Source organism: Moschus berezovskii, chromosome 27, assembly GCF_049115385.1.
Source record: "Moschus berezovskii isolate FMDL1 chromosome 27, NW_MosBer_1.0, whole genome shotgun sequence".
Taxonomy (NCBI): Eukaryota; Metazoa; Chordata; class Mammalia; order Artiodactyla; family Moschidae; genus Moschus; species Moschus berezovskii.
This window is the reverse complement of record NC_142486.1, coordinates 15,760,780-15,786,334: the sequence shown is the minus strand read 5'-3', so window position 1 is coordinate 15,786,334 and position 25,555 is coordinate 15,760,780. Positions and strand designations below refer to the sequence as shown.

The 25,555-nt window shown below is 52.1% G+C and overlaps 2 protein-coding genes across 8 annotated transcripts; both read right to left on the bottom strand.

The window, feature by feature from the left end:
* Nucleotides 1-1,009: 1,009 nt before the first annotated feature.
* MAZ (MYC associated zinc finger protein) lies at nucleotides 1,010-6,458 on the bottom strand. Of its 6 annotated transcripts, XM_055409836.2 has the most exons (7): nucleotides 6,000-6,458; nucleotides 5,294-5,380; nucleotides 4,354-5,210; nucleotides 3,884-3,947; nucleotides 3,437-3,608; nucleotides 1,948-2,113; nucleotides 1,010-1,165 (listed from the first exon to the last, which is right to left on the bottom strand). In XM_055409836.2, the coding sequence occupies exons 1-7, from the start codon at nucleotides 6,033-6,035 to the stop codon at nucleotides 1,021-1,023; spliced, it is 1,527 nt and encodes a 508-aa protein (XP_055265811.1). In that variant the 5' UTR covers nucleotides 6,036-6,458; the 3' UTR covers nucleotides 1,010-1,020. The 6 variants fall into 6 exon arrangements, with proteins under 6 accessions (XP_055265811.1, XP_055265814.1, XP_055265810.1 ...); XM_055409839.2 differs by having other exon boundaries at nucleotides 1,010-2,113; nucleotides 6,000-6,454; XM_055409835.2 differs by lacking the exon at nucleotides 6,000-6,458 and having other exon boundaries at nucleotides 5,294-5,794.
* A 335-nt stretch (nucleotides 6,459-6,793) lies between these two features.
* On the bottom strand, nucleotides 6,794-21,001 carry KIF22 (kinesin family member 22). 2 transcript variants are annotated; one of them, XM_055408919.2, is made up of 14 exons: nucleotides 20,849-21,001; nucleotides 14,519-14,714; nucleotides 13,085-13,212; nucleotides 12,840-12,994; nucleotides 12,237-12,446; nucleotides 11,923-12,153; nucleotides 11,633-11,786; nucleotides 11,372-11,507; nucleotides 9,253-9,421; nucleotides 8,576-8,744; nucleotides 8,134-8,201; nucleotides 7,173-7,385; nucleotides 7,031-7,090; nucleotides 6,794-6,947 (listed from the first exon to the last, which is right to left on the bottom strand). In XM_055408919.2, the coding sequence occupies exons 1-14, from the start codon at nucleotides 20,901-20,903 to the stop codon at nucleotides 6,900-6,902; spliced, it is 1,992 nt and encodes a 663-aa protein (XP_055264894.2). In that variant the 5' UTR covers nucleotides 20,904-21,001; the 3' UTR covers nucleotides 6,794-6,899. The 2 variants fall into 2 exon arrangements, with proteins under 2 accessions (XP_055264894.2, XP_088689468.1); XM_088833342.1 differs by lacking the exon at nucleotides 14,519-14,714 and adding an exon at nucleotides 14,374-14,476 and having other exon boundaries at nucleotides 20,849-20,895.
* Nucleotides 21,002-25,555: the final 4,554 nt, after the last annotated feature.

Here is a 25,555-nt window from a genome sequence, read left to right as displayed (position 1 = left end):
TGCCAGGCCCCGCGTTACCTGGGCAACCGGCCGGGGGACCACTCGCGCGGCTCCCTAGCCCTTCCCCCGCGCGCCTCCTGGGGGGTGCCCCCTTCCCAGGCCCCGGGCCCCTCCCGCCAACGGTCATCGGGGGTCCTGGCAGAGGCAGGGGGTCAGGGGAAGCGGAGAGGGGTCTCCGAGGAGGCTGAACCAGTGAGACAGGCAGGACCAGGTGGAGGCACCCCTGCCAGCAGGAAGGGAAGGGAGATGAGGCCAAACTTGAGAGAGGCTGCAGAGGATGATCAGGGTGGAGTTTCCAGAAGGGAGCCTGCAGAACGCAAATCTCTCTACCGCCAAGGAAGCAGCAGCAGCAGAAATGGGTAATGGAAGGCTCAAGAAAAGGGTCCCTGGAAGGGTCAGAGCAGTGACTGGAAAGGGAACTCCAAGGGGCAGGATGGAGGCTGCAAGAGCAGTCTGGAACAGGAGGGGGCTGGGTGAGAGCAGGGTGGACCACACCAAGAATGAAGAGGACGAGTGGGGAGAAGTGCAGTTTTTATTCTCAACGTCTTTGTTCCCAGTCCTAGGGCTGAGTTGCCCAGTCTTTCTAGAGCTACATCATCCATCACCTCTCAGGGCCTTAAGAGTGTGCAGGTATTGGGCTGGGGTGTGAGCAGCAGGCAATGGGTCTGGACGGGGGGAAGCGGAAAAGCAGCATTTAGGTCCAGCAACTGTTTGGGTTTCTGACCCAGGCCTCTTCAAATCTCCAGGGGCTATTCTGGGCCTGGGTGGATTGAGTATTCCCCAGAGACTCTGGAGTCCTAGAACTTGCTCCCCACAGCCTAGGAGCCTCGGCCCCACCCCTGAATCTGGACTGCCTCGGCTGGTGCTGCCTCTGGAGGAGGAGCCGGAGCCTCAGAGCTGCACAGGGCACAGCAAGGCTTTGACTAACCGACCAACTGCAGGCCTAAGAATTCCCTTGGGGGGTGGAACAGGGGGCTTGGTGAGAGCAATTCATTCATTGAGTCTGAGACAGGTTTTTATTTAAAATTTATTGTAATAGGGTCCGCGCAAAAGGAGGGGGTGAAGGGTGGGGAACATGCAGGGGACACCGGAACACGATGACATGGCCAGGGCCACAGCTTCTGTCGTGGGGGAGAGGGATGAAAAGAAAAGGCCAGGGCTGGAGCTGGGGTGGAAGAGGGAAGGGGGAGACACTGTGGCTGCATTCCCCCCACCCCCAGGAAGCACCTCTAGTCCCTGGATACCTCCATTTACCCTGGCCCCTAGGATTCCATCTCTTGTCCTGCCTCTGGCCCTAGTGGCTCCTTCTTTTGCTCCCCTTGACTTGTTTTCCCCTGACAGATTCTTAAGCAGGATGATGTTCAGGGCCTGACCCCAAACAACCCCACCTGATGAAGGTACAACCTTTGCCTTCTGCCCCTTCTCAAATCTCACCTTTCCCCATCTCTGGGACAGAATCTTTGATTTCCCTCCTTCCTCTCCTCCCTCCCCCTGGAAAAAAAAAAAAAGCACCAACTCCCCAGGGAGGGGCAGCAGACAGTAAGGGGGGGGGGCACTGGAAGGAGGAGAGCAAGAAGGACCATCAAGGGAGAAGGCTCACAAATCCCTGGAAGGGCAGGGCAGGGGGTCACAGAGAGGAGAGGGGGTGAGGGCAGTGGCCACTCCTGTCCTCTGCTCCCCCCTGCCCACTGTCCAGGGGACTTCAACACAACCAAGGGGACAAGTGTGTATGGGGTCAGGTTTCAGGGAGAGAGGAGCAGGAGAAACAAATCGTTAAAACCTAGCGAATTCCCCTAAGAAAACATTTCTTCCTCCTTTCCTTCTGGAGGCTCCTTGGTTGGTGGGGGAAGTAGTGAGGAGTTGGTGGGAAAAGAGAGGGGAAGAGGAGATGGTACCGAGGGACTTTCCTCCATTCTCCCCTCTCCCCCCCACCAACTTGGAGCTCACCAGGGCTGGGAGGGAAGTGGCTGAGAGCTCACAGGCACCCCCTCGGCCCCCGAGAGGGAGCCCACGGCTGTGGGTGGGGCTGCAACTGCTGCTGCCGCTGCTGCTGCTGCCGCCGCTGCCGCCATTGGACAGACCTCACCTGCCATTGGACAGACCTCACCTGTACCTGCAGGGTGAAAAACACCAGGAGATCACAGCGCAACCTGAATGGCAAGAGCCTTGCCCCGTGCCCCAGACACCCTCCCCTGGGACACAGCCGTTGCTCACTCCCTGTTTAGTTGAGATTTCGGCCTGCATCCTTACCTCATTCTCCTGAAAGGCCCTCCCTGGTCCCAGAAGTCTCCCTAACTTGGGGATAGCTGGGCATCCCTGGCCTTCCTAAGATCCCCTATTGGGTCCTGTGAGCCCCCTCGTCCCACGAACCCCATCCCACCCCCCCCAGCCATGCCCCACGCCTTGCCTGGTGGGTGCGGGGGTCCCCCTCAGCAGGTGGGCTGTGGCTGGGGGGCATCTCCCGGGACAGGGGGGGCGGCCCCCCCCAGATGGGTCTGCATGTGGCCGGCCAGCTGGGCAGGGGTCTTGCAGTGCACGCTGCACAGCTTGCACAGGATGCGGTCAGCCCGCGGGGCCTGGAGCCCATGGTCCTTCACCGCGTGGATGCGCAGGTATGCTGCCGTGGTGAAGCCTATTAGGGGGGTGGATGGGGATGGGGGGGTGGGGGTCAGCCAGGTGGAGACCCCAGAGACGGGGTTGTTCTCCTAGGCTGGGGACGCCCTCCTCAGATGGCCCTGTCCTCCTCCCACCACATCCTTGGTAGCCTGGGGCCAACTACTCTGCTGGGGCTGTGCGGGGGGAACAGCCCCCCGAGCGTGGGAACTGGTTGAATGGTGATGGCTTCTGGGCCTTGGTGTCCCCAGAGTCCATTCTCTGTGGCTGGGGGATCTCTCCCGGGGTGACAGGACACTGATTCCTAGCCACTTGAAGAGTTAACCCTCAGCAGAGACGGCTGTGTCCCCTCCCTCCAGTGCCCCATACAGTCTCAGCCCAGTTACTCAGTGGAGTGAATTTGTTTAAAAGCAGCTCCCTCTGCTACTGAGACAGGGCGAGTACTTTGTAAATCTCTGCCAACGTACTCCACTTGCCCCAGGAGCTGAAGACAAGAACTTGTGGCTGCACAGCTGAAACCTTGCCTGCCAACCGGTGGGAACTGGCCCTCTTGACCACTCCTTCCCCAAAGCAGCCGTGCCCCCTCCCATCTCCCCACACACACTCCCAGAAGTTGACTCCTTCTGGTAGATCATCTCCTCCAGCCATGACATCTTAGAACTTAGTGATATTCAGTTGTCCCAAGTTCCTTCGTGTGCTTTCTAAAGGGCTCTAGATGCCACGAGCTCTTGGCTACAGCACCTTTAACCCACATCTGTGGAAGGGCCTCTGGTTTTGTCCCCACCCTCTGTCCCTGGCCCTCCCGGCATCTCTCAGCATGTACCTTTGTTGCAGAGCTCACAGACATGGTGAGGGCCCTGGCTGTGCACCTTCATGTGGTCCGAAATATAAGCCGAGCTCAACATCTTGCCACAAACATGACATGGCACCTTCTCCTCGTGTCGTACTGTGTGGGCCCGCAGACGATCCTTCGTAGCAAAAGCTGCCTCACATTTCTGGGGAGGGGGGAGGGGCGTGGGGGGTGTCAGGAGAGTTAAAGCTTCGGGGAGTGGGGCGAGGGGGGCAAGAGGTTAAAGGAATCAGAGCCTTGGGGGTCTTTGATCTGTAGGAAATGGGAGTGAGATGATGAGGCCTTGAAGAAGGGATGAGAAAATGGAGTGAAAAAGCAAAAAGAAGAGAGAGAAAAAGGGGCTCTGAGAGGCTGAACTCAGACAACTACAATGAGGATCAAAATCATGAAAATCAGGACAGGAGGAGGCGGGCTTCCTACCTCACATTTGAAGGGCCGTTCTGTTGAGTGCACTTGTCTGACGTGACTGTTGAGGTGATCCGGCCTGGGGACACGTTGGGGTTGGGGTTAGGGCCCTGGGGTGTGGATGGGTCCCCGAGTCTGCCTAACTCGGTCCATCAAGCATCTGCAAGGGTCCCTGCGTTTTCTCCCAAGCCCAGGAATTCAGAGCCCCGGTTAGGCAGGAAATCCCTCCTCTCGCTCTAGGAGGCCTCGGCCTCCTCCCACTCGAAGCACTCCTACAACCTAAGGACCCACCTACTTTTGCTAAGGACCACCCCCTGCTCCCTGGTAACCGGGAGAGGCTTTCCTCCCTCCTCCCTGGGAGTGGCTCCCAGTCCCCATCCTCAGAGAGCTCCCTCCCTCCCCACCAGCCAAGGCCAGGCCACCTCCATCGCCGACCTTCCCTCCCTCCCCACCCGCCCAGGGGGCGGCCGAGGCCCCGTGCACACCGGGAGAAGCTCTTGCCACAGTGGGAGCAGTTGTAGGGCTTGTGCACAGCGCCGTCATGTGAGCGCACGTGGTAGCTCATGCGGTCCTTGCGCTTGAAGCGCTGCTGGCACACCGGGCACTGGTAGGGCTTCTCGTCCGAGTGCGACAGCTTGTGTCGGTTCAGGTGGTAGACGTCGCGGAAGGCCTTGCCGCACATCTCGCAGGCGTGGTTCTTTCGGATGCGCTTTCCCGAGGCGGTCGTGGTCACCACGCCACCGGCGGCCACTGCGGCCGCTCCGCCGCCGGCACCCGCCTCTCCCCCTCCCCCGCCGGCTCCGCTCAGTTGGGGCACGCTCAAGAGGCTCAGGGGCACCATGGTGGGCATCTTCATAGCACCCGAGGGGACCCGGCCGGCTTTGGCTCCGGTGTGGATGGCCTCGTGCCTTCGGAGGTTGTAGCCGTTCTTGAACTCCTTGGCGCACAGGGCGCAGATGTAGGGCCCCTTGCTCTTTGTCTTCTTCTCCAAGGCAGATGCGACCGGGGCCACGGCGACCGTCGAGGTTGGGGCAACGACGGCGGTGGCCGCGGCTGCGGCGATGGTGGCGGCAGAGACAGGGGGCGCGGCCTCGGCGGCGGGCGCCGACACCGGCGGGGGCGGCGGAGGGGGCGCCGGGGGCTGCTTCAGAGCCGCTGTGTCCACAGTGGAGGCGGCGGCCGGGGCCGGAGGAGCAGCAGCAACGGCGGCGGCGGCGGCGGCAGCAGCGGCGGCAGCCGCGGCCGCGGCGGACTCCTGGGCGGCGGCGAGGACCGGGAGCAAGTCCACCTGGAGGGGCTCGGCCGCCGGGGCCTGGGGCGTGGGTGGGGGCGCCGGCGCGGCCTGCGAAGACAAGGCGCCGTGTGGGCCGCGGCCGCGGGTCGGCGCCCTCCCGGCCCGGCCCGCCACGGCCGGCCCCTACTCACCTGGAATGGACTCTGGGCGCAGCCCTGGGAGGCAAAGAAGCGGGACTGGAGCTCAGCCCCGACCTGCAGGGGGTTCTGGGCGTGACCCTGAGGTGGCGGGAAGGAGTTCATGAGGCCGCCCACCCCCCGGGAGTCCAGGCCCAGCACGGGGAAGGGGGGGGCCAGCAGCGTGCAAGGGAACACGGGGAACATGGCCTCGGCCACGGCGGGGCCCCCGGGGCTCAGCGGGGGCCGGGGGCGCGGGCCGCGCGGGGCCCGGGCTCGGGGCGCCGCCCCCGGCCGGCCGGGCTGGGCCGCGCCGAACGCATGGCCCGCGGGCCGCCCCGCCGCCCGCGCACCCCGGCCGGCGGGAGGGAGGGAAGGAGGGCGCCTGGCGGGCCGCGGAGCGCGGCGGCGACGGCGGCGGCGACGCCCCCTGGGTGGGGGCGGGAGGCCCCGCGGGGCCGGGGGCCGGGGGCGGGGGCCCGGGCGGCGGCGGCGGCGGCGGCGGTTGGAGCCTGGCGGGGCGGGGTGGGGGGAGCGAGGGAGCAGCCTCGGCCCCCGCCGCGCGCGCGCCCAGCCGGCGCCTCGGGGAGGGCGGGGGAGGGCGCGAGGGAGGGAGGGGGACAGCTGCGCGCGCACCGGGCGCGCGGAGGGGGGGTGGGACGGGAGGGCGGGCGGGAGGGGGTGTGGGAAGGGGGGGTGGGGCGGGGGAGGGGGTTGTTACCTGGAAGATGAAGCTGCTCCAGTTGCCGGGATCCATGGCGGAGGGAGGGAGGGAGGTGGCTCGCGCTCACCCTGGGGCGGGAGGAGGAGGAGGCGGCCGTGGGGGAGGGGGGAACCCGGGGAGGTGGCGCGCGGGGCGGGCGGGAGGGGGGAAGGAGGAGGAGGGTGGGGGGAGCGGAGCACAACGCGCGCGGGGAGGGAGGGCGGGCGGGGGGCGCGAGGACACACAAGAGGCTGGAGCGGGCGCGAGCGCGAGCGCGCGCGAGGCCCGCGGGAGGGGGGAGGTACGAGAGGGACTCTGGCGGGAGGAGGGACAGGGGAGCCACCCAGCAGCCGGAGTCGCCCCAAGCGCGAGACCCCTGAGACGGCCGCTGATTGGCTGACGATGGCGCAGGTGGTGGGCGCGCGGGAGACGGGGCGGCTTCTCTCTTCCCCCCCCCAAAGATTCCACCCCCCGCTTCCCTCCGCCAGCGGCCGTTATTCCGCGCGCACGCGCACAAGCTCGCTGTCGTTGTCGAGCGGGAGAGTAGGGGAGCGCGCGCCGGGGCTACGGATGGGGCGGGGCTAAGCTCTAAGCGCGCGCCCGCCTAACGGTCGTCGTCCTAGGGCTTTCGCAGGAGCTTTTTGCTTCCTCTCGGCCACCGTCCCGTCCCCCTCCTACTCCAGCGGTTTATTTACAATCCTGCGCTGTTTCGTGTTTTCCCAAAGATGGCGCCCAAAGAAGTTTGCCGGCTGAGCTTGTGGCCCATCCCAAGGGCAATTATACCCCGGCCCCGGCCCCGCCCCCGTAGTCCCAAGAATCAGGCTGAAGCAACGGAGTGAAAACTGTATTTACAAGACAAGCAGTTACACAAGGACTTAAAAAAAAAAAACGGGGGGTGGACAGGAGGGGAGCCGGCAGTCAGGAGGGGCCACAGCCCTGGCCCGCGGCAAGACCCAGGATGTTTGCCTGCAACACAGGAGGGGAGAGCAGGTTTAGAGCCGGGCGGGGCACAAGCCAGGGGAACAAGGGGGCCCGAGCCGCGGGCTCACCTTCAGGAACGACTCCATCTGTTTCCCTGATATGCCCTCCACGCGTTCCAGGTCCTCAACCTGGCAGGACAACAGTGATGGGGAAGGGTCTAGGTTCCCCCCACCCAACTCCATTCCAAGGCTGTCCTCCCTGGGCCATTACCTGGCTGAAGGGGCCGTGGAGCTCCCTCCAGCCCACGATGAGCTGAGCCTTCTTTTGGCCAATGCGCTGCAGGCTGCGCAGGTCACGGGCTGAGCCTTCGTTCAGCAGATCTAATATTTTTTGGCGACCATGGGCCAGTAGCTCTGGGCTGATCTGCAGCTCCCAGCCGTCCTCAGCCTTGTCCTCTGGCTGTGAGGCATCCAGGGACTCCAGCTATGAGCAGGAGGTGAGTGACAGAAACAGCAGAGTTTGCTCTTCGGCCCGCGGCAGTGAACCGCTCTGGACTCCTCTGCCAAGGATAGGAGTCTTAACAGCAGCTACCTGCCCGCCCTCCCCAGCCTCTATTTCCCTCCTGTCCAGTGTCTGTCCCGACACCCTTCCTTCTGGTCACTCTGGCGTGATTCCCAATTTATCTGATCTGTGAAAGAGTAAAATAGAGTTGTTGTGATTGTCAAATGAGTTAATGAATGTAAAATACACAGTAAGCTCTTAAATCTGGTCCCTCATTTCTGAAAAGGAAAGAATAAGTTCTTTCATCTCCAGGAAGGCACATAAGACAAAGTACTCAACAAATGACTCAACTGATGTCATCTCAGTTTAAAAACTGAGGTGGGTCTTTCAGTGCTATTTCTGGACTGTGTAGTTGTCTGCCTAAGTGGGCTCTGTAGACCCAGGCTACACACTGTGCCTAGTAAGTAGCTACTGACAGAGTCAGAGCCATCGGGAAGAAAGAAAAATAACAGGTGATGGACACCCATCCTGTTAACAGGTACATTTGTATTACCGCATTTCATCCTAAATGCCCTGTAAGGCATTCTGAGGGTAAGCAACATGGAAGGGTTGTAAATAGCTGATAAGTGTTTGGACAGGCCACGTAACTGTGGCCAAACCTCTTCCCTCTAAAGGTCTCTGCCTCTTCTCCTGGGCTCTAGGTGTAGCCTAAGCCTGCAGCTACTCTCACCTTTCTCTTCCGGCCTTTCTTCTTCAAGATATGGATCTCCGCATTTGGGGATGCTGCCTGCTCCTGAACTGAAAGTAAGAATTATGAGCTGGAGTCAGAGCAGAGGCCACTTTTCAGCCCCCCGGTAGCCTTTTGGTCTTCTGTTACTGATTCCTCAGTTCCCCTCCACCCCAAGTTAACCTCTTTTGTTTCCACAGGACCTTTCTCATACTTGTATATGAAAGTAATCTCAGTTGGTCTTTCATGATAATCAGTCATGCACTGGTCAGTCTACCCCACTGTAGTAAATGACAGCAGTACACCCAGCTCTTACTTCATATCCACTTTCCCCCTTTCCATCATGGTGGGAGGACATGAGTGACATAAGGACAGCTGCTCCAAATACTACCTTCCTTCCAAGATCTGTTATCTGGGCGCTTCTGGCTCCTACAGCCAAACTTACTCAGTTGTAGAGGCATCACCACTGCCTTTTTGAGGGGCTTAGCCACTGTGACTGTACGGCGAGCAAGGGGTCGGAGCATTGTGGGAGAGTAGTTCTCTTTCTCCTTGGGGTCAGCAGCCTCCTGGGCCAGCACTTTGGCTTCCAGTTCTTTTTGTTTCATCTTAAGCCTCTGTTAGAAAGGATCAGGGAAAGAGATGACCCAGAACCAACTTTAAGGCAGTGGATTAGGAAAGTGAGTGTGCAGGGCTCTGAGGCCTTAGAAGAGCAAAGTGAGCACCAATAAGAGAAACTACCAGGAGACAACTGGAGCCCAGGGTAATTAAGGGCTTTCTAAAGACCAGGGCTGCCCAGAGGTGGAAGGAGCTTCTTTGTGAAATACTGAAGGGAAAGGCTGTTCAAGCAGAGAGTCCTAACAATTTGATCTGGGTTTTAGCAAATGGCAATGTCTTACACTTGTACCTGGAATTTTTTTCTCTTGTCCCCTCACATAGGATCTGTTATTTTTCAAAGTTAAGCCATGTTAAGAACATTCAAGCAGAAGCTAGAGAACTGAGGGATTCTAGTATTGGGTGAAAACTGGATGCTGGTTCAGCCTTTCCAGTCCTTCCCTATCTGAAGATCCTCTGACTGCTTCTCAAGGTCAGCAGGAATCTCAGCCCCAACCTCCCAACACTTACCTCAATTTCCAAATCCTTCTCTTCCACCGTCTTCATGAGCACCATCCGCTCTCGCTTTGGGGTGTTCAGCAGAGGGGTCCCCTGGCTCCCCTGGGAGCCCAGAAGACGGTCCAAGCTTAGAAGGCGCTCCAGCACTGCCGGATCCATGCTGCTTAGCTTCTGTAGAGGGCTGAGCACACAAAGAGGTTACTTCCCACTTACCTCTTCTCTCATCATCCTCTCCAACAGCAGGATTCCCCTCATCCTGCCTTAACTTGGTATTTCTGTGGTTCCAGAACCCTACTGTTAACTTGCTGGCAACCCTGTACAAGTTATCCAGACACCCTGGATGCAGTGTCTTCTTCAGGTGAATGGGGATCAATCACTACTTGCCCAGGTAAACCTCTCAAGGAGGCCAGGAGATCAAAGAGAAGAATATTTCATGACCACTGAATGGCAGGTATTCATGGGATCAAAGACATCCACCTGCCCTGAGGCACTCACTGTCGAACAGTAAGAGATCATAAGGTGACAGCAAGGGCCATCCGTGTGCCTGTTCATTTGGAGGAGCAATTGGTGCAAGTTTCACAGAGGTCATCTTCAGCAGGGCTCTGAAAAGCACTGAAGACCTCAAATGCCAAGCCTTTCTCCTGTGGGCAGTAGGAAAAGCCTATTCAAATGGAGACCTGACTTAATCTGAACATGGTAACATCTGGTCCTTCTGTCTGGAATTTTCCCCTCACATCTGATCTCAATTATCATTCAAAGTCAGTTTGATGCTACCTTTCTGGTGACGCCAGCTTGGCTGTGTATCTTCTTTCCTAAATTATGAACTAGCTTTTGGAGGATAGAAGCTGCCCTGTTCTTTATGTACAAGGGCCTCCGAGAGCAAGATCAGAAAGTACAGATGAATATAGAAGTCATTTCGTCTTTCCTGGCTGTCACAGAACAAAAGGATCCTCCTTCCCTATTGTGCTCTGTACTGTCGACCTTGCATCATATACGATGTTCCCATCTTGTTTCCTCTACTGAAATGTGAGCCCACGGAGGTCGGGGTCTGTTTAGGTCTGATGTGCCCCACATCTGAGGTTACCCAAGGTGCCTATCTGGCAGAGACCTTGCCTGTTCACATGTTTTACAGATGTGCATGTGTATACGTTTCTCTTGAGTCTGTACACATAGGAGAGGGGACTGCTAACAAATAGTTTAAGGACAAGATCGAGAGATGGGATTCCGAATGAACACAAGTACCCAAGCGCTTTTTGCCATCCTTTCTAAAATAGTGAGTTGGTCAAAAAGTTCAGGTTTTTCTGTAAGATGCTATGAAAAAACCTGAATGAATCTTCTGGCCAACCTGATACAACTGTCCCCTGGGGCAGAATATGCACTAATCCTTGGCCTCCTCGGGTCACCTCTGTTCATTTGTCTTAGGACTTAAGAGAGTTGAAAAGCTTTAATGGAGCTAGGGGTAGAAAAAGGACAAAGATCAAGATGCAAGTGGTCCCTTGGAGGGCTAGGTGGCCAGACACAGAAAACAAGACCACTGAACAGGGGTGACTTGAACATGAGTGCATACTGGGCCATGAGTTGGGGTTATCAGAACAGGAAGGGAAGTCACACACCTCCTTGGTTTAGAGAGGCCCTGTTTGGATTGAGGGTAGAAGCAGGGCAAAGTTAGGACAGCAGCTGACCCCATGGAAAGTCACAGAAAGGCTGGACTCTTGACACACAGACTGAGTCTCAATGAGACAGCTTTCTTTTTATCTCCGCTGCTGTGCTTTATCCTTGGGATCTGAAAGACCTGATCCTCATTACTCTTGAATCAGAAGCAAAAGTGCTCATCCTTGAAACATTGGTGCCAAAATGTGAGATTTTGCTGACTGCCTAAAGGAGTTGGAAAATAGAAAAGGGGGCTGGGGTGGCGGCTAGGAGTTCAAGGAGGAGCCTTTTTATGACCCCTGATAGCAGCATCAAGGCTGGAGGTTGCAATGATTTCAGTAGAGTAGGATTTTGGCTAAATCCAGTGGAAGAACAAGTTCACAACTCAAGGATCCAACAGACTAAACCCACAGCCACTCTGCATCCAACCTGGACACAACAGGAAAGGGAATATGCCCAGGACCCCTCCCTCTCTGCTCACCTGAGTTTCTGGGAGGCAGAGGCTGGAGCTATTGGGAGTTTGGGACTCCCAGTTTCCTCTTCCTCAGGGCCTCGGGCTCTCTTCGCCTCTGATGGGCCTAGCAGTTCTTTCTGAGACAGTTTAACAGGTGCCAAGACTAGAGGAAGGTGGCAGGGTGGGGAAAGAGGGGGTGTAAATTTCTGTGCTGATCCTTGGTGGATTCAGCAAACTCCCCAGGTGTCCAGCCTTGGCCTGTCCACTCCAGCCCACCCCAGTCCTCACCAGGAAGCTGCAGGCTCTCATTGGTAAAAGGCCGGTTGATCACCTCCTTGGACCTGGCTGCAAAGTTGAGTGCAGAGACTGTGTCCAGGTAGAAGCGTCTCTCAGGGGCAATGTTGGCAATGAGGATGCTGTGAGCTGAGCCACCCAGAGAGTCCTGAGAGACGGGGACAGGGCAGGGTGGGTAGGTCAGTAGCCTTACCTTCCCCCTCCCTGACCGCTGTTCCCCGATACCCCGGCAGGCCTGAGAACCCCCTTCTCCAGCCCCTTTTACCCGAGATGGGAGGCCTGACCTGCAACAGGCGAGTGAGCTTGCTGTCCCGGTAGGGCACCCGGGGGAGGCCCTGGTTCAAGGCATCCACCACCTTGCCCAACACAAACAGGGAGGTGTTGATGGCTCCACTCTCCTTCAGCCTCAGGCCCTTGTTGCCTGTGCGCCGGTTGTCCTCTGAGCCAGCCAAGTCAATCAGGTAGAGTTTCCCCTCCCGCTGGCGAAACGGGGCCAAGCGTTCTCGCTGATCCACCTGGAGGCAAGAGCAAGGGCCCCCATCTAGTTCAAATTCTGGGGGCTCCACAGGTCCTCACCCCTGTTGGGCAGGGGGCTTACCTTAACCAGGAGCACAGCATGACTGCGGGAGGAGCGCTGGTTAAGCCGAGTGGCTCCCACCGTCCGATTTCGGCTAGCTGGCAGGAAGTGCCGCTCAAAATCAGCAAAGCTAGTGATGGGCTTCTGCGTGAGGCCCGGAATCAGGATGTTTCCTCGGCTGTCTTCCCGGATCACCAGGTCTCCCGATGAAGGTTCCAAGAGGTCTAATACCTATGTGAGCAGTGAGGGGTAGGGCCAATTCTCCACTTACAGGCTGCCTACTTCCTGACTATGGGTCTCATTTTCTTTGCTGGATTCTCAGAGTTGTGCCATCTGCTACCCCAACCTCAGTCTTTCCAGGTCTCCTTGCTAGATCAAAACTTCATGTTCCAGAACCAGGTCTGATTTTCACCCTTTGTTTCTTCCCTCCCCAATCAGAAAGGGGCCTTGAGGACTTCCTGGTGATCCAGTGGCTAGACTCCACATTCCCAGTGCAGGGAGCCTGGGTTCGATCCCTGATCAGGGAACTAGATCCCACATGGCTCAACTAAAGATCCCACATGTGCCGCAACTAAGACCCTGAGCAGCCAAATAAATATTAAAAAATGGGGCTGGGGGGCTCACCTTTTCCTGGTAGATCTCTAAGTAGGACATAGTGACAGAGAGGGCCCACGGCCGGCCCTCAGCACCCTCCTCCCTCGTGAGCTGTAGGAGGTCCATGAGAGCCCGAGGAATCACCCCAGGCTGCTCTGGGCTGCCCAGCATCGTGTGTGTTTTCCCTGGGGAAAGAGTGGAGAGAGCTATGAGATTTTCTTCCCCGTTCCCGAGTCCCTTCTGGCCCAGGACTGCTCTGTATCTGACATCCTCACCTGCCCCTGTGGGCCCATAGGCGAGCACACTGGCATTCTGCCCTTCCAGCAAGTGCCTCAGGATGGGCTGCACCGATCCGGCATAGATGTCCTGCTGGGAGCTCCTCTCCCCATAGAAAGCATCAAACCTGCAGGCAGGAAGAAAGGCGGGACTCAGTGGCGGGTTCCATTCTCACCCAGGTCTAGAGGATAAAACTGCTCTCACATTTAAGGGTCGCTATTCTTCTCCTTGCACAAAGATCTAAGAGAGTGCCCACTGAACACCGGTTCTATCCCAGTCTCTGTATTGGTGTAGAAACAGAGATGAATCTGGTATCCCTGCTCTTAGGAGTTCTGCAGTCTGGTGGTATAGACAGATACCCACACTTTGCTGTGACTCAGAAAACAAAGATGAGAATGCACTAGAAGGAGTAACATTCTGCCTGGGGAAGGAGGATTTTTGCCAGAGAGAGAAGAGAAAGACACTCTAAGTGTCAAAAATAGCACACAAGACATGGTATAAAAGGGCCAGGCTTCCCAATCCTTTTTCACATCGCAGAATTTATAGAAAGCGGCATCTGTACACCACAATGGAGTAAAGACTAGCTGAGACTTGACATGCCTGAAGCTTATTCACTGTACTCTGACGGAGAAGCTTTGGTTGAGGCCGGGGTCAGCACTGATACAAGTGGAGTGTAGCATGTGCTGGAGGAAATGAGGCTGGAAAGAAACTGAAGCCAAGTTGTCAAGGGCCTAGAACAAGGTTGGCAAACTTTTTCCAAGAGAAGCCAGATAGTAAATATTTTGGGCTCTGTGGACTACATGGTTCCTTTCACAACTGCTCACCCGTCACTGTAGTCAGGCAGAAAGCAGCCGCAGATAACATGTAAATAAATGAGCATGACTGTATTCTAATAAAGCCTTATTTACACAAAGCCTGCTGACAGGTTTCACCTGCGGATCTTAGTTTGCCACCCTCTGGCCTAGAATGATAGGCCGAGGAGCCTGAACTTTAAATCTCCCAAGGAGTTTTAAAAGAGCTGTCAGTTCTATCCCGCAAATGTGGGCAGTCTTCCCTGACACCACCCGGCCGCAGCCTGGGTTGGCTAGCTGGTCTGTTTCCCCAGTCCTGCCCACCCCTCCCCAAAGGTCCGAGCTGGGCTCCCCAGCTCACCTTCGCTGCTCCTTCCCCACTTTGCGCCTGCTTCTGCTCTACGACTGTGAACAGCAACGTGTGTCTGATTCAGCCCCCAGCCTTCCCCACACTGTCCTAGAGAGGCCTTATCACAGTGGGCACCCATGAACATTACCTGAAACGAAGGTGTGGCAAACAAAGCTGCACTAAGAAGGAAGAAGGATCCTCAGGAGCAGGTCTGAGAAATCACTTCTGGGCAAGTGATAGTGTGAGCAGGCCTAGGAGAGAGAGAACAGGAGGGAGTGTGGCCTGAACCTTACTGGTATTTGAGAGTCTCCTGGTGGTTCCTCCAGTTGGCAATCTCCAGAGAACAGCTGTCCAGGCCCCGCACACAGGGGGTGTCGTTTTCTCCAGCTGTCCCATCCACAAATGGCCGAAGTCTCACAGCCACCCTCACTCGAGCTGGAGGTGGGCGCCGGCCAGCTCCCACCTTACTTAGCCGACAGCGACCGGCTCCTGGAAGAAGATCATTTTTAGGCGTGAAGTATGGTGGCAGCTTTGCTGAGAGGTAAGGGTAGGAATGGGCTTCCCAGGGAGCGCTAATAGTAAAGAACCAACCTGCCAATGTGGGAGACAGACACAGCTTCGCACCCTAGGTTGGGAAGATCCCCTGGAGAAGGGCATGGCAACCCACTCCAGTATCCTTGCCTGGGAAATCACATGGACAGAGGAGCCTGGTGGGCTACAGTCCATAAGGTTGCAAAGAGTGGGATACGAGTGACACAACTGAGCACCCACAAATACACAAGGGTAGGAGTCTTGGAGGTGGAGGTAGTTAATTGAGCTGACCCCTGAAGAATGAGTAGGGTCACTGCCAAGCATTTCAGGGAGAAGGAAAGGCATGTGCAAAAAGTATACATGGTCTCAGGCAGGGTGCAGTGGGGGGCTGAAGGAGAGAGATTATCTATAGCTGGAACCATAAACCTGATTGTGTACTTAGCAAACATTCACAGTTATGAAGCACTGGCTACGTGCTAGGCACTTTAACTTCCATGGTGTTCCTGAAAGGTAGCTTCTGTCAGTTCCATCTACCTGTGAAGACGCTCACAGAGGTGCAGCCACTCTCCAAGCACCTCGGCATTTTAGGCCTGGAGCCCTGTGGCTATTACTGTATCTTGAACCATAACCTACATTGTGTCTTTTTTGCTATTCAGAGGAATAAACAGGGCCTAAAAGCTGAGCAAAACCCCAGCATCTTAGTAGACTAAGAGACTCCGTCCGTCTGCCCATAACCTTGACAACAGAGGCAGGGAAGGAAGCCTGAAGACTGCATCCCAGAGATACCCCTAGGAGGGTCAGGGGACCACAGCTCATTTCAGGGGAAGCTCTTTCCACCCTGGCTGTGCTGGGTGTGTCCGCAAGTTTGGCCTCAGTTCCCATCCTGCTCAGTAAGTAGGTATAAGAGGGTATAAATTGTAATGTGTATACAAATAACCTAGAGGATCTAAAGATTCTGTATTTCTAGCAATTCTAGGTAATGCTTATGCTGCGGTGGTACACTGAATTGTCAAGGTGTGGCAGGCCAGGACTTCACGGGATTCTTCTAGGATTAAGGAAGGGGACATTTGCCCCCATCTAAAAACCAGTCACTGAACTCCCTGACCTTTCTGTGCCTCTATTCTTACCTGGAGTTTCTTATATATATAAATTTGTACATACACACATATGCCCCCCTGCACAAACAGTTAAGTGATGGTTTTCTCTCCGTGGAGGGTCATATGGGTTTATTTTCTATGTTACCCAGTTCTGTAATGCTATAACGTTTGCATTAAAAAATAACAGGACTTCCCTGGTGGTCCAGTGGTTAAGTTTTTCCATTATAGAAGGTGTGAGTTCAATCCCTGGTCAGGGAACTAAAATCCTGCATGCCAAGCAGTGTGGTCAAAAAATTAAAAAAAAAAAACAAAAACACGACACTGTGGACAACTTTGGAAAGGATAAAGTTAAGAGGCAGCCTCCAGTCCCTCAGCTTGCAAAGGCACTAACATGCAGTGCTTCTCTGGTAAGTTTTCTGTTTAGTTTGCTTCTCATAATTAAATCTAAAGTCATTTGGCAGTGGGGGGGTAGTTATTTTTATCATCAAAAAACACAATTAAGATAAAACTGGAAAAAAAAAAAAGTCTTTCTGTGAGCTGAAAAAAAATCTATGAGGGAGGTATTTCTGTATTTTAGATACCATACTATAACTCATAGCTAACAACAGAATTCAAACCTAGATTTCACCTCCAAAAATCTGCTTTTAATGGGGATGTCATATTGCCTCCCTGTCACATACCAATTGGGAACGTTCTTGGTAGTTCTGACTCTCCATCTTTGCTGGTGGTGGCAGCTGGGTGCTGGGAACCACAGACCTCAGCAGGCTGGTATCTGTGGCCAACAGAGAAGCCCCAGAACAAAAAGGTGGACAGGCTACCCCAGGAAGAGTCTTTTCTGTAAATAAGGTACACCCACAAGCAGACGGCCTGTTCCAAAAACTGGGCCTCCGTTCCTTCATCTGACAAATGAAGCTAGCAACCCCATTTCTCACTTTAAAGTTTACGAAGCACTTGGGCATCTAGTTTTCATTTGACCCTCATGGCAGTCCTGAAAGTCAGAAGTAGAAACCTGCAGATGCAGATGAGAAAACAGACCGCAAGGAGGTCAATGACTTCTCAAAAATGTGGGCAGGAACCTCCCCTTACCTGTCTTTCCCAGGTTTTTTTCAGGAGAACAGAGACGGTAGATACAGAAGCACTTAATGAAGCTCAGTGAGCAGTACAAGGAGAAGGGGAAGTCTGTGGTGATGTAGAAAGAGTATAGACTCTGGCTAGACAGAGCTGGATTTTAATTCCAGCTCTAACACTTATCAGCTTGTGACCTTGAGCAAGTGACTTAACATCCATGAGCCCCAGTTTTCTTGTCTATAAAATAGGGTGAGGAGGGCCTTGGAAGATCTTAATGAGGATGAAAAGAAGTAACATGTAAAATGTCAACAGAGTAACTAGTACATAGTAAGCAGGTTGGTAACAATTGTAGTTAAGATGGCCTAGGTTCAAATACTAGCTCTGCCACTTACAAGTAACTAAATAACCTGGGGAAATGATTTTCCACTCCTATGCCTCAATTTCCACAACCTGTCAAAATGGAGATAAATAAAAATACTCGTTGGGTTCTTACGGCAGTAAATAAGGTCATTCACATAAAAGTGCTTAGAACAGCAACAGCATTGGTATGTGTATACGCTCAGTTACGTTGGATTCTTTATGACCCCATGGACTCTATGTAGCCTGCTAGGCTCTTCTGTCCATGGAATTTTCCAGGGTTGCCATTTCCTAGTCCAGGGGATATTCCCGACCCAGGGATCAAACCTGTGTCTTTTGTGTCTCCTGAATTGGCAGGCGGATTCTTTACCACCGTGCCACCTGGGAAGCACAACAGCACTGGTACTTGATAAAAACCCAGTAAGCATCTTGTTATATATTCATCCATTTTCCAGATGAGGAAATGGCAGTATAGAGAGGTTAGCTAGCTTGCCCATAGAAAATAGCTAGCTAATGACACAGCTTCAGATGAAGCTCTAACTCTAAAGTGCATTATGTGATTCCCGGGCTTTCTTAGCCCCTACATCCCCATGGGTCTCAGAGCCGGAGACAAGTTCCTCTACTAGCTGTGTGACCTTGGGAAGGCTTCTTTTTTAACCTCTTCAAACCTCAGTTTCTTTTTATAAAAATAACAGTATCTACCTGATAAGATTGTGAGGAGCCAGAGAAATAATGTACATACAGTGTTTTAACACAGTGCCAGCCAGCATAAGTACTCAGCAGATGTCAGCTATTGTTGTAATTACACATTTCTCTTGCTACTCCCCTCAAGGCAACAACTCACTCCTGCCCTCATCATTCAGCAGGGTCACCAGTGATCTTTTTACTGCTAGAGCCCACAGCCTGGTTCAGTCCTCATCCTGTTTGACTTCCCTGCAGTATTCAACACCCCGTATCCGCTTTCCTTTGGAAAATACACTTTTCCCTTAGTTTCCCTGCCACCCACCAGTTGTCTAGTCACTCCTCAGTTTCTTCCAGTCTTAGACGTTTTTCCTAAGCTCATTCTATCCTCTTTCTAGATCAGGGTTGCTCAATTCCTGCACTATTGATACTGTGGGCTGGATAATCCTTTGGGGGTGGGGCTCCCCTGGGCATTGTAGGAGGTTTAGCACACACCCCACCACCATCACCACTGCAACAACCAAAAATGTCTCCAGATACCACAAGTGTCCCCATGGCGAACACAACTGCCCCCAGTTGAGAACACCATTACCGACTAACTTCACAGGCATGGTCACCTGTGCTCCTGACTTCAAATACCACCTCAAGGCGGATGACTCCTAATTGACACCTCCACACCAGAGTGCTCTCTGCTGCCCTGACACCTCCTCTTAGATGGTATTTCAAACTCCACTTGTCTTGAAATGAATCCTTCTCCATCCCTCTGCAACCCCATCTTCTTTCTACGCTCTCTAACGTAAATAAATGGAACCAACCCCAAAGATCAGAGAGGCTTTCTTAACTCCATCTTAGGTCTCATTTCTCACACCCGTTCTTTATTAACATATGCTAATTCTGCTGCTGCTGCTAAGTCACTTCAGTCGTGTCCGACTCTGTGCGACCCCATAGATGGCAGCCCACCAGGCTTCCCTATCCCTATTCTACCTTTTTAAAATAAGTCCATGTCTCTCCTTTCCTACTGGGCAGTCTTTGCAAAGGTTGTCTTCATTTCAACAGCCTCCCAACTGGTCTCCTTGCCTCCAGTCTCATTCCCTTCCAATCATTCTCCCTCTACTTCCTCCCTAGTTTCTCCATCACACTCTACTGTAGCTGTACATTTGTCTGTCTTTTTCATCTAACTGTGAATTCAGTGAAAACAAGTCTTACTTGGCTTGCCTTTATATTCCCAACATCCAGCACAGAGTAGGCTCTCGGTGGGTATTTGCTGAACTAATTAAGATCTGTCAAATTAATAACATAAATTGTGGCCACTGCCATTCTTCCTCCAAAGCTCAGAGTACAGGGGAAGATGGAAGGAGAGGCACACTCACACAATTGCCAATGGTAGAAGATTCTACCATTTCACCATAAAAGCCACTTTGAAAAAAATAATAATTTTTTTAAAAAGTCACTTTGAGGTTGGGAGAAGTTAGCACTTCTAATTAATTTTCCCCTCTCCCACAATTCCCAAGCTTCATTCAACTTAAGTCATCTTTTATTGATGAGGAAATTGAGCCAAAGAAAGCATCTTTGGCCTCTCTTTACAACATAAATAAGAAATAGGTAAATTAGTGGTCTTTTCGTTCCAACAAAGCCTGGCAAACTTCTATCCAACCTTTGAAACCCACCTCAAATATCACTCCCTTAATGAAGTCTTCCTAGAATGCCCAAGAGTTTACTTCAGATTCTGTGTTTCCTATAGCAGTTCATACATACCTCTCAAAGCTTTTCACGATGTTATAGATTTTTATGACTATCTACTGAAACAGACTAAAGCTCCTCTAAAGGAAGGGAAAATATTCATTCAAGCATTTTTATGATATCTACAATTTACCAGACACAGTGGGCCTTGGAAGGCTGAGGGTAGGTTGTGCTCAGAGGGCAGGAAGATCATGTGCTTGGGCAAAATGGTTAAGAGCAGAGACTCTAGAATCAGATTTGCTGAGCACGAATTCAGGCTCCACTATTTACTGGTTAACTTCGAGCAAGTTTTTTAACCTATCAATGGTTCTTTGGTTTCTTCATCTGTAAAACAGGAACAATAATAAACTACCTCATAGCAGCATGTAGAGATTAAATGATTCATCACCATAAAGTACTTACAACTGTGCCTCATCCCTAGCAAGGGCTCAACATGTGCTTGACATCCTATTAAATAGGTTTGTTTCCAAACAGGGCCCGACAAACAGTAAGGTCTCAGATAAATTCTATGGTGCCCATTATAATCACTGACCAGAATTCAGTGTACAGGAAGACAGCAGAGCAAGATTCTCAATGCCCTAGTAACCTTTCCAAACTTAAAACAGTTCTGACTTGAAGGGCTATAAGAAAAGAAAACAGTCCCTATTTCCCTTTTCTGTGATAACAGCATATTTTATGCTGTCAGCTCACACCCTGCTGCAGCCCGTCTGAACCTCTTACCTCTCTCAGGGATCTCCCTGCACCCAAACACGTCATACAGGAACTCTTCCCCCAAACGTGTATCTAGATCCCTTTTGTCCCTATGGCTAGAGTATAAAGTTAGCTACTTTTCGCTCGCTTACTCCTGTAATCTTCCGAGATGGGTCACTGTCCCCATTTTATTAACAAAGAAAACTGAAGTTCACAAGGGAAAAGTGAGCTGGGTTCAAAAATGCGCCGGAACTAGGTCTCAACCCGGGTCTACAGACCGACACCGAGGGCAGGAAGCAGACCTGCGACTCCCACCCATACTCCCAGCTTTCTCCTCCCCGCTCCCGCGCCATACCGCGGTCTCCGGAACAACTCACGGAGCCCAGACTGGACTCCGACCCATCGCCCCGCAACACTCCAGGCTACAGCAGCCGCCCTGCCCGAGTCGGGCTAGCTTACCCGAAATCGCCGTCGCCATCTCGCGTCGCCTCCGCGCCGGAACCCCCGCGTCCATCCCACTCCCTCCCTGGGCCCGCCTCTCTATTCGAATTTCCCGCTGCCCCGCCCTCTCCACTGGGTTCCACCAATCACGGCTACTCGTCGGCGGAAACTCCTGCATGTGCCTGCCACTCTCCCGCTCTCTAGGGCTCGCCTCCAGGTCCTGCAAGAAAAAGAGTCCCCTGGCAGAGAACGCATGCGCGCACGTCGGCTACTTAGCGGTTGACGTCGGGCCGGCGCTCCCGCGCAAACTCCGCCGCTCTAGGCTCTCGCGACAGTGGCCGTCTGGGCCACTAGTGAGCGCTGCGGCGGACTGGGGACCCGATACCTTCTGGGTCTCGAGGGGTAGGTTTCGCTTCGTTCAGTTCAGTTCAGTTCAGTCGCTCAGTCGTGTCCGACTCTTTGCGACCCCATGAATCACAGCACGCCAGGCCTCCCTGTCCATCACCAACTGCCGGAGTTCACTCAAACTCATGTCCATCGCTTCATTACCTCCCCCTCAAATAGCTACGAATCGTGGTATGAATGAGCAAAGGGTGATCGAAGGCAATTTGATTTATCGAAAAATTTCTCTGAACTGAATACAACTTTCGCTATTTTGGTGGCAGAATAAAAGCACGTTACAGGAATAAACGTGTTGCACGGAAAAGGGATTATTCTAAACGACTGGCAGTGATCTCCAGCTTTACAGGTTCTTGCCTCAGAAGTTGTTTCTCGTCTTTGTGGGGCGGGAATCGTTTTGTGGATTTGGGCACTTTGCCGTCAAGGCGAGTCAGCGGTCTAGTCACTGATTTAGGTCAGGACCACGCTGGCTAGATTGTGGATAATCACATTGCACTCACTTCTTGCCGACCCCAAAGCCACTCCAAGATGTAGAGGCCAGATTGTAAGGTCGAAAGGGCCCAATGATGTTAAACAAAGAACCCAAACGCCAAATAGATAATGTAACAGGCTTTAATGGCTGCACACCCCCGGGTGGAACCCCAAGACCTAACAGAGCGAGGTCAGGAAGTCCCCAAGGAACAAAGGCAAGAGGCAACTTATATAACTTTAGCAAGATTTGAAGTGGTGGTCTCTCATAGGTCAGATAGCCAGGGGGCAAGACTGGTTTGGTTGCCCAATCTGCTCAAGGTTGTGCTGACACAGCGGAATAGTTCTTGCTGTTTCTGGGCAGAATGCTGTTTCTGGACAGGAGGTTAGGAGGGGGAGATTAGGAGAGGGTTGATCTTTACCAGGAACTGATACCTCAAGGACACTCTAGCAATGGGGGAGGGAATGAGGGAACAGAGCACAATAGTCAGCCTTTTTCTGCCAGTGGGAAGAAGAGAAGAGGGGAAGGGAAGAGGCCAAAATGGCCACTGAGGTCCGACCTTACACAGGTGACCTGTGTCCTCTTATGTCTGAGCCAAGGAGACCAACTCGGATATTCTTTACTTTGTAACTCAGCACTCAGCATGTCCCTGGTCCGTCTCAGGCATGGTCCGTCTCTTATTTAGTAACTTAAATCTTGGTCAACTTCACCCTTGCTCCCATGTCCTGTGGATCTAGTCTGTTAAATAGTTCCCTAACCCTTGTGGAAGCTTAACCATCTGAGCTCCTGGTAGGGCCGTGGTTTAGACATTATGTCCAACATATCAGAAAACAAATACAACACCAGTGATTCTCAAATTTTTGGGCCTTGGAATGCCTTTGAATTCTTAAAAATTAAGGCTCCAAAGATCTGTTTATATGGGGTTTATCTATCCATATTTACTGGGTTAGAAATGAATACAAATTTGAAACATGTATTAATACACTTTAAAAAATTACAGAAGTAAATCCATAGAGACAAAGTTGATTAGTGGTTGGCAGGGGATGGTAAGGAATTGATGAACTGGGACTGTTGCTAATAGATTGAAATTTCTTTCAGGGGTGATGGAAATGTTCTGGAATTAGACAGTCGTTATAGTTGCACACTCCAGTGTTCTTGCCTGGAGAATCCCAGGGACGGGGAAGCCTGATGGGCTGCCGTCTATGGGGTCACGCAGAGTCGGACACGACTGAAGTGACTTAGCAGCAGCAGCATAGTTGCACAACACAGTGAATGTACTAAAAACCACCAAAATGTACACTTAGAAATGATAAATTTTATGTTATATGGATTATGTCTCCATTTAAAAATTGCCCAAAATGGCAATAATAAACTGTTTACATATAACATAGATAATATTTTAATTTTTAAAATGACTATTTTCCAAAGCAAAAAAGCAGAGTGACATTGTTTTACCTTTTTACAAACCTGATGTCTGGTTTGAACTTCCCAGGTGATGCAGTGATAAAGAATCCACCTGCCAATGCAGAAGACTCAGGAGCCTCCAGTTCTATGTCTGGGTGGGAAAGATCCCCTGGAGTAGGAAATGGCAACCTTCTCCAGTATTCTTACCTAGAAAATCCCATGGACAGAGGATTCTGGTCAGCTGCAGTCCATGGGGTTGCAAACAGTTGGACACAACTGAGCTTGCAGGCACAATGTCTGATTTAAGATGAAATAGCAGGATTCTTATATATTCTTCTGTAGTCAGTCTGTTGTAATATCACACATCATATAACCTCTTGAAAACTCGGCAATATACTCAAGAAAGAATTTACATAAAAAGTCAAATGGTATCTCAGTATTTTTATGAAAATAGTTTTGACCTTACAGACCCCTAACAGTGTCTCAGGGATCTCAAGAACCATTAGATGATTGGCATGTTGGTCTTCCCTGCACTTTACAGAGGACTATTTGGGCTTCCTTAGTGGTGCAGACCCCACTCCAGTACTCTTGCCTGGAAAATCCCATGGGCGGAGGAGCCTGGTAGGCTGCAGTCCATGGGGTCTCGAAGAGTCGGACACGACTGAGCGACTTCACTTTCACTTTTTCACTTTCATGCATTGGAAAAGGAAATGGCAACCAACTCCAGTGTTCTTGCCTGGAGAATCCCAGAGACACAGGAGCCTGGTGGCTGCCGTCTATGGGGTTGCGCAGAGTCAGACACGACTGAAGCGACTTAGCAGCAGCAGCAGCAGTGGTGCAGACAGTAAAGAATCTGCCTGCAATGCAAGAGACTTGGGTTGATCCCTGGGTTGGGAAGATCCCAAAGATCCCCTGGAGAAGGGAATGACTACCCACTCCAGTATTCTTGCTTGGAGAATTTCATGGACAGAACCTGAAGGGCTACAGTCCATGGGGGTCACAAAGAGTCAGACATAACTGAACAACTAACACTTTCATTCAGGTTTTCATATCTATTGTCAGTCCCCAGATATATGGTAAGATACCTGCTGGAAATAGTGAAAAGAGCATAGCTCTGGGAGTCAGGACTTCTAAGATTTAAAAAATAGCTTAGTTACAGGGCTTTGTTGCCGGGCGCATGGGGTCAAGATACTTAACCTCTCTGTGCCTTAATTTCCTTAGCTCTTGAAAGGGAATGACGGTTGGATCTACTTCCTAGGCATCTGCATCTGCCTGGTGGCAATTCCAATTGTTAAACACCTGATATTCCAAGAGAAACAATAACTTAAAAAGAAAAAAAACAACAACCTTCCAAAGTAGATCCTTAAGTAGCAAAGGAGAGCAAAGTTGGATATAAGAGCTGACACCAGGGACTTCCCTGGTGGTTCAGTGGCTAAGGCTCTGTGCTCCCACTGCAGGGAGCCCAGGTTCAATCCCTGGTCAGGGAACTAGATCCAACATGCCACAGCTAAGAGTTCGAATGCTGCAAATAAAGATCCTGCATGCCTTAACAAAGATCGAAGATCTTGCGTACTACAACTAAGAGCTGACATGGCCAAATAAATAAACATTAAAAAAAACTCAATGAGTCCTAAAGCTATTTAGTTTTTCTTTTGTATTCCCCATCTCAGAGAATATCCTTCTTCCCAGTTGCCCAAGCTACTGATGTGGTAGTTCTCCTAAATTCTCTTTCACTCACCTTCTTGCATTTACTTATCAATTCTTCCAAGCCTATCTTCCCCCTCAAATCTCTCAAATTCTTCCCTTTTCTCTCTTTCTCATGTTGTTGCCTTTGTACAGACATTATCATTTCTGATCTAGAACTAGTCTCTTAACTATTTTATCTCATCCTGTTTTATATTTAGTCTATTTCCCCAACTTACACCAGAAAAATGTTGTACAGCTTATCAATCCGATGGGCATAATTTGATTCGGTGCCATCCCATAACCCATAAAGTTTAAATAGATCAATATTATGTTCATGGTTCCTGCCTTCCTGTGAGGCTTCATCTTTTGCCCAATTGTGCTTTGCATTTTGCCTGTACTGAACCACTTGAACCATTTTGCCTGAACTGAACCATGCCAATCATCCCACATGACACGGGGGTGCGTCAAAAAGTGGGGTGAATTCTATGTGATTTATATATCAATAAAGATATAGTTGTATAATATTCCATTCCATGGACTTGAGAGAAATATCTTCATATTTCTACATAAGCTAGACTTAGTACTGTTCCTCCACAGACACACACACACAGACTTCCCTGACTTCCCAGAGAAAGTTAACCCTCCTCTTGGCACTCTTAGCATATTATGAAAAACACCTTTGTTATCCCACCAAACCAACAATTTAACTAGAGGAAAAGAACCAGATCTCAGTACTCTTTGTATTCCTACCCTTTAGCAGGGACTAC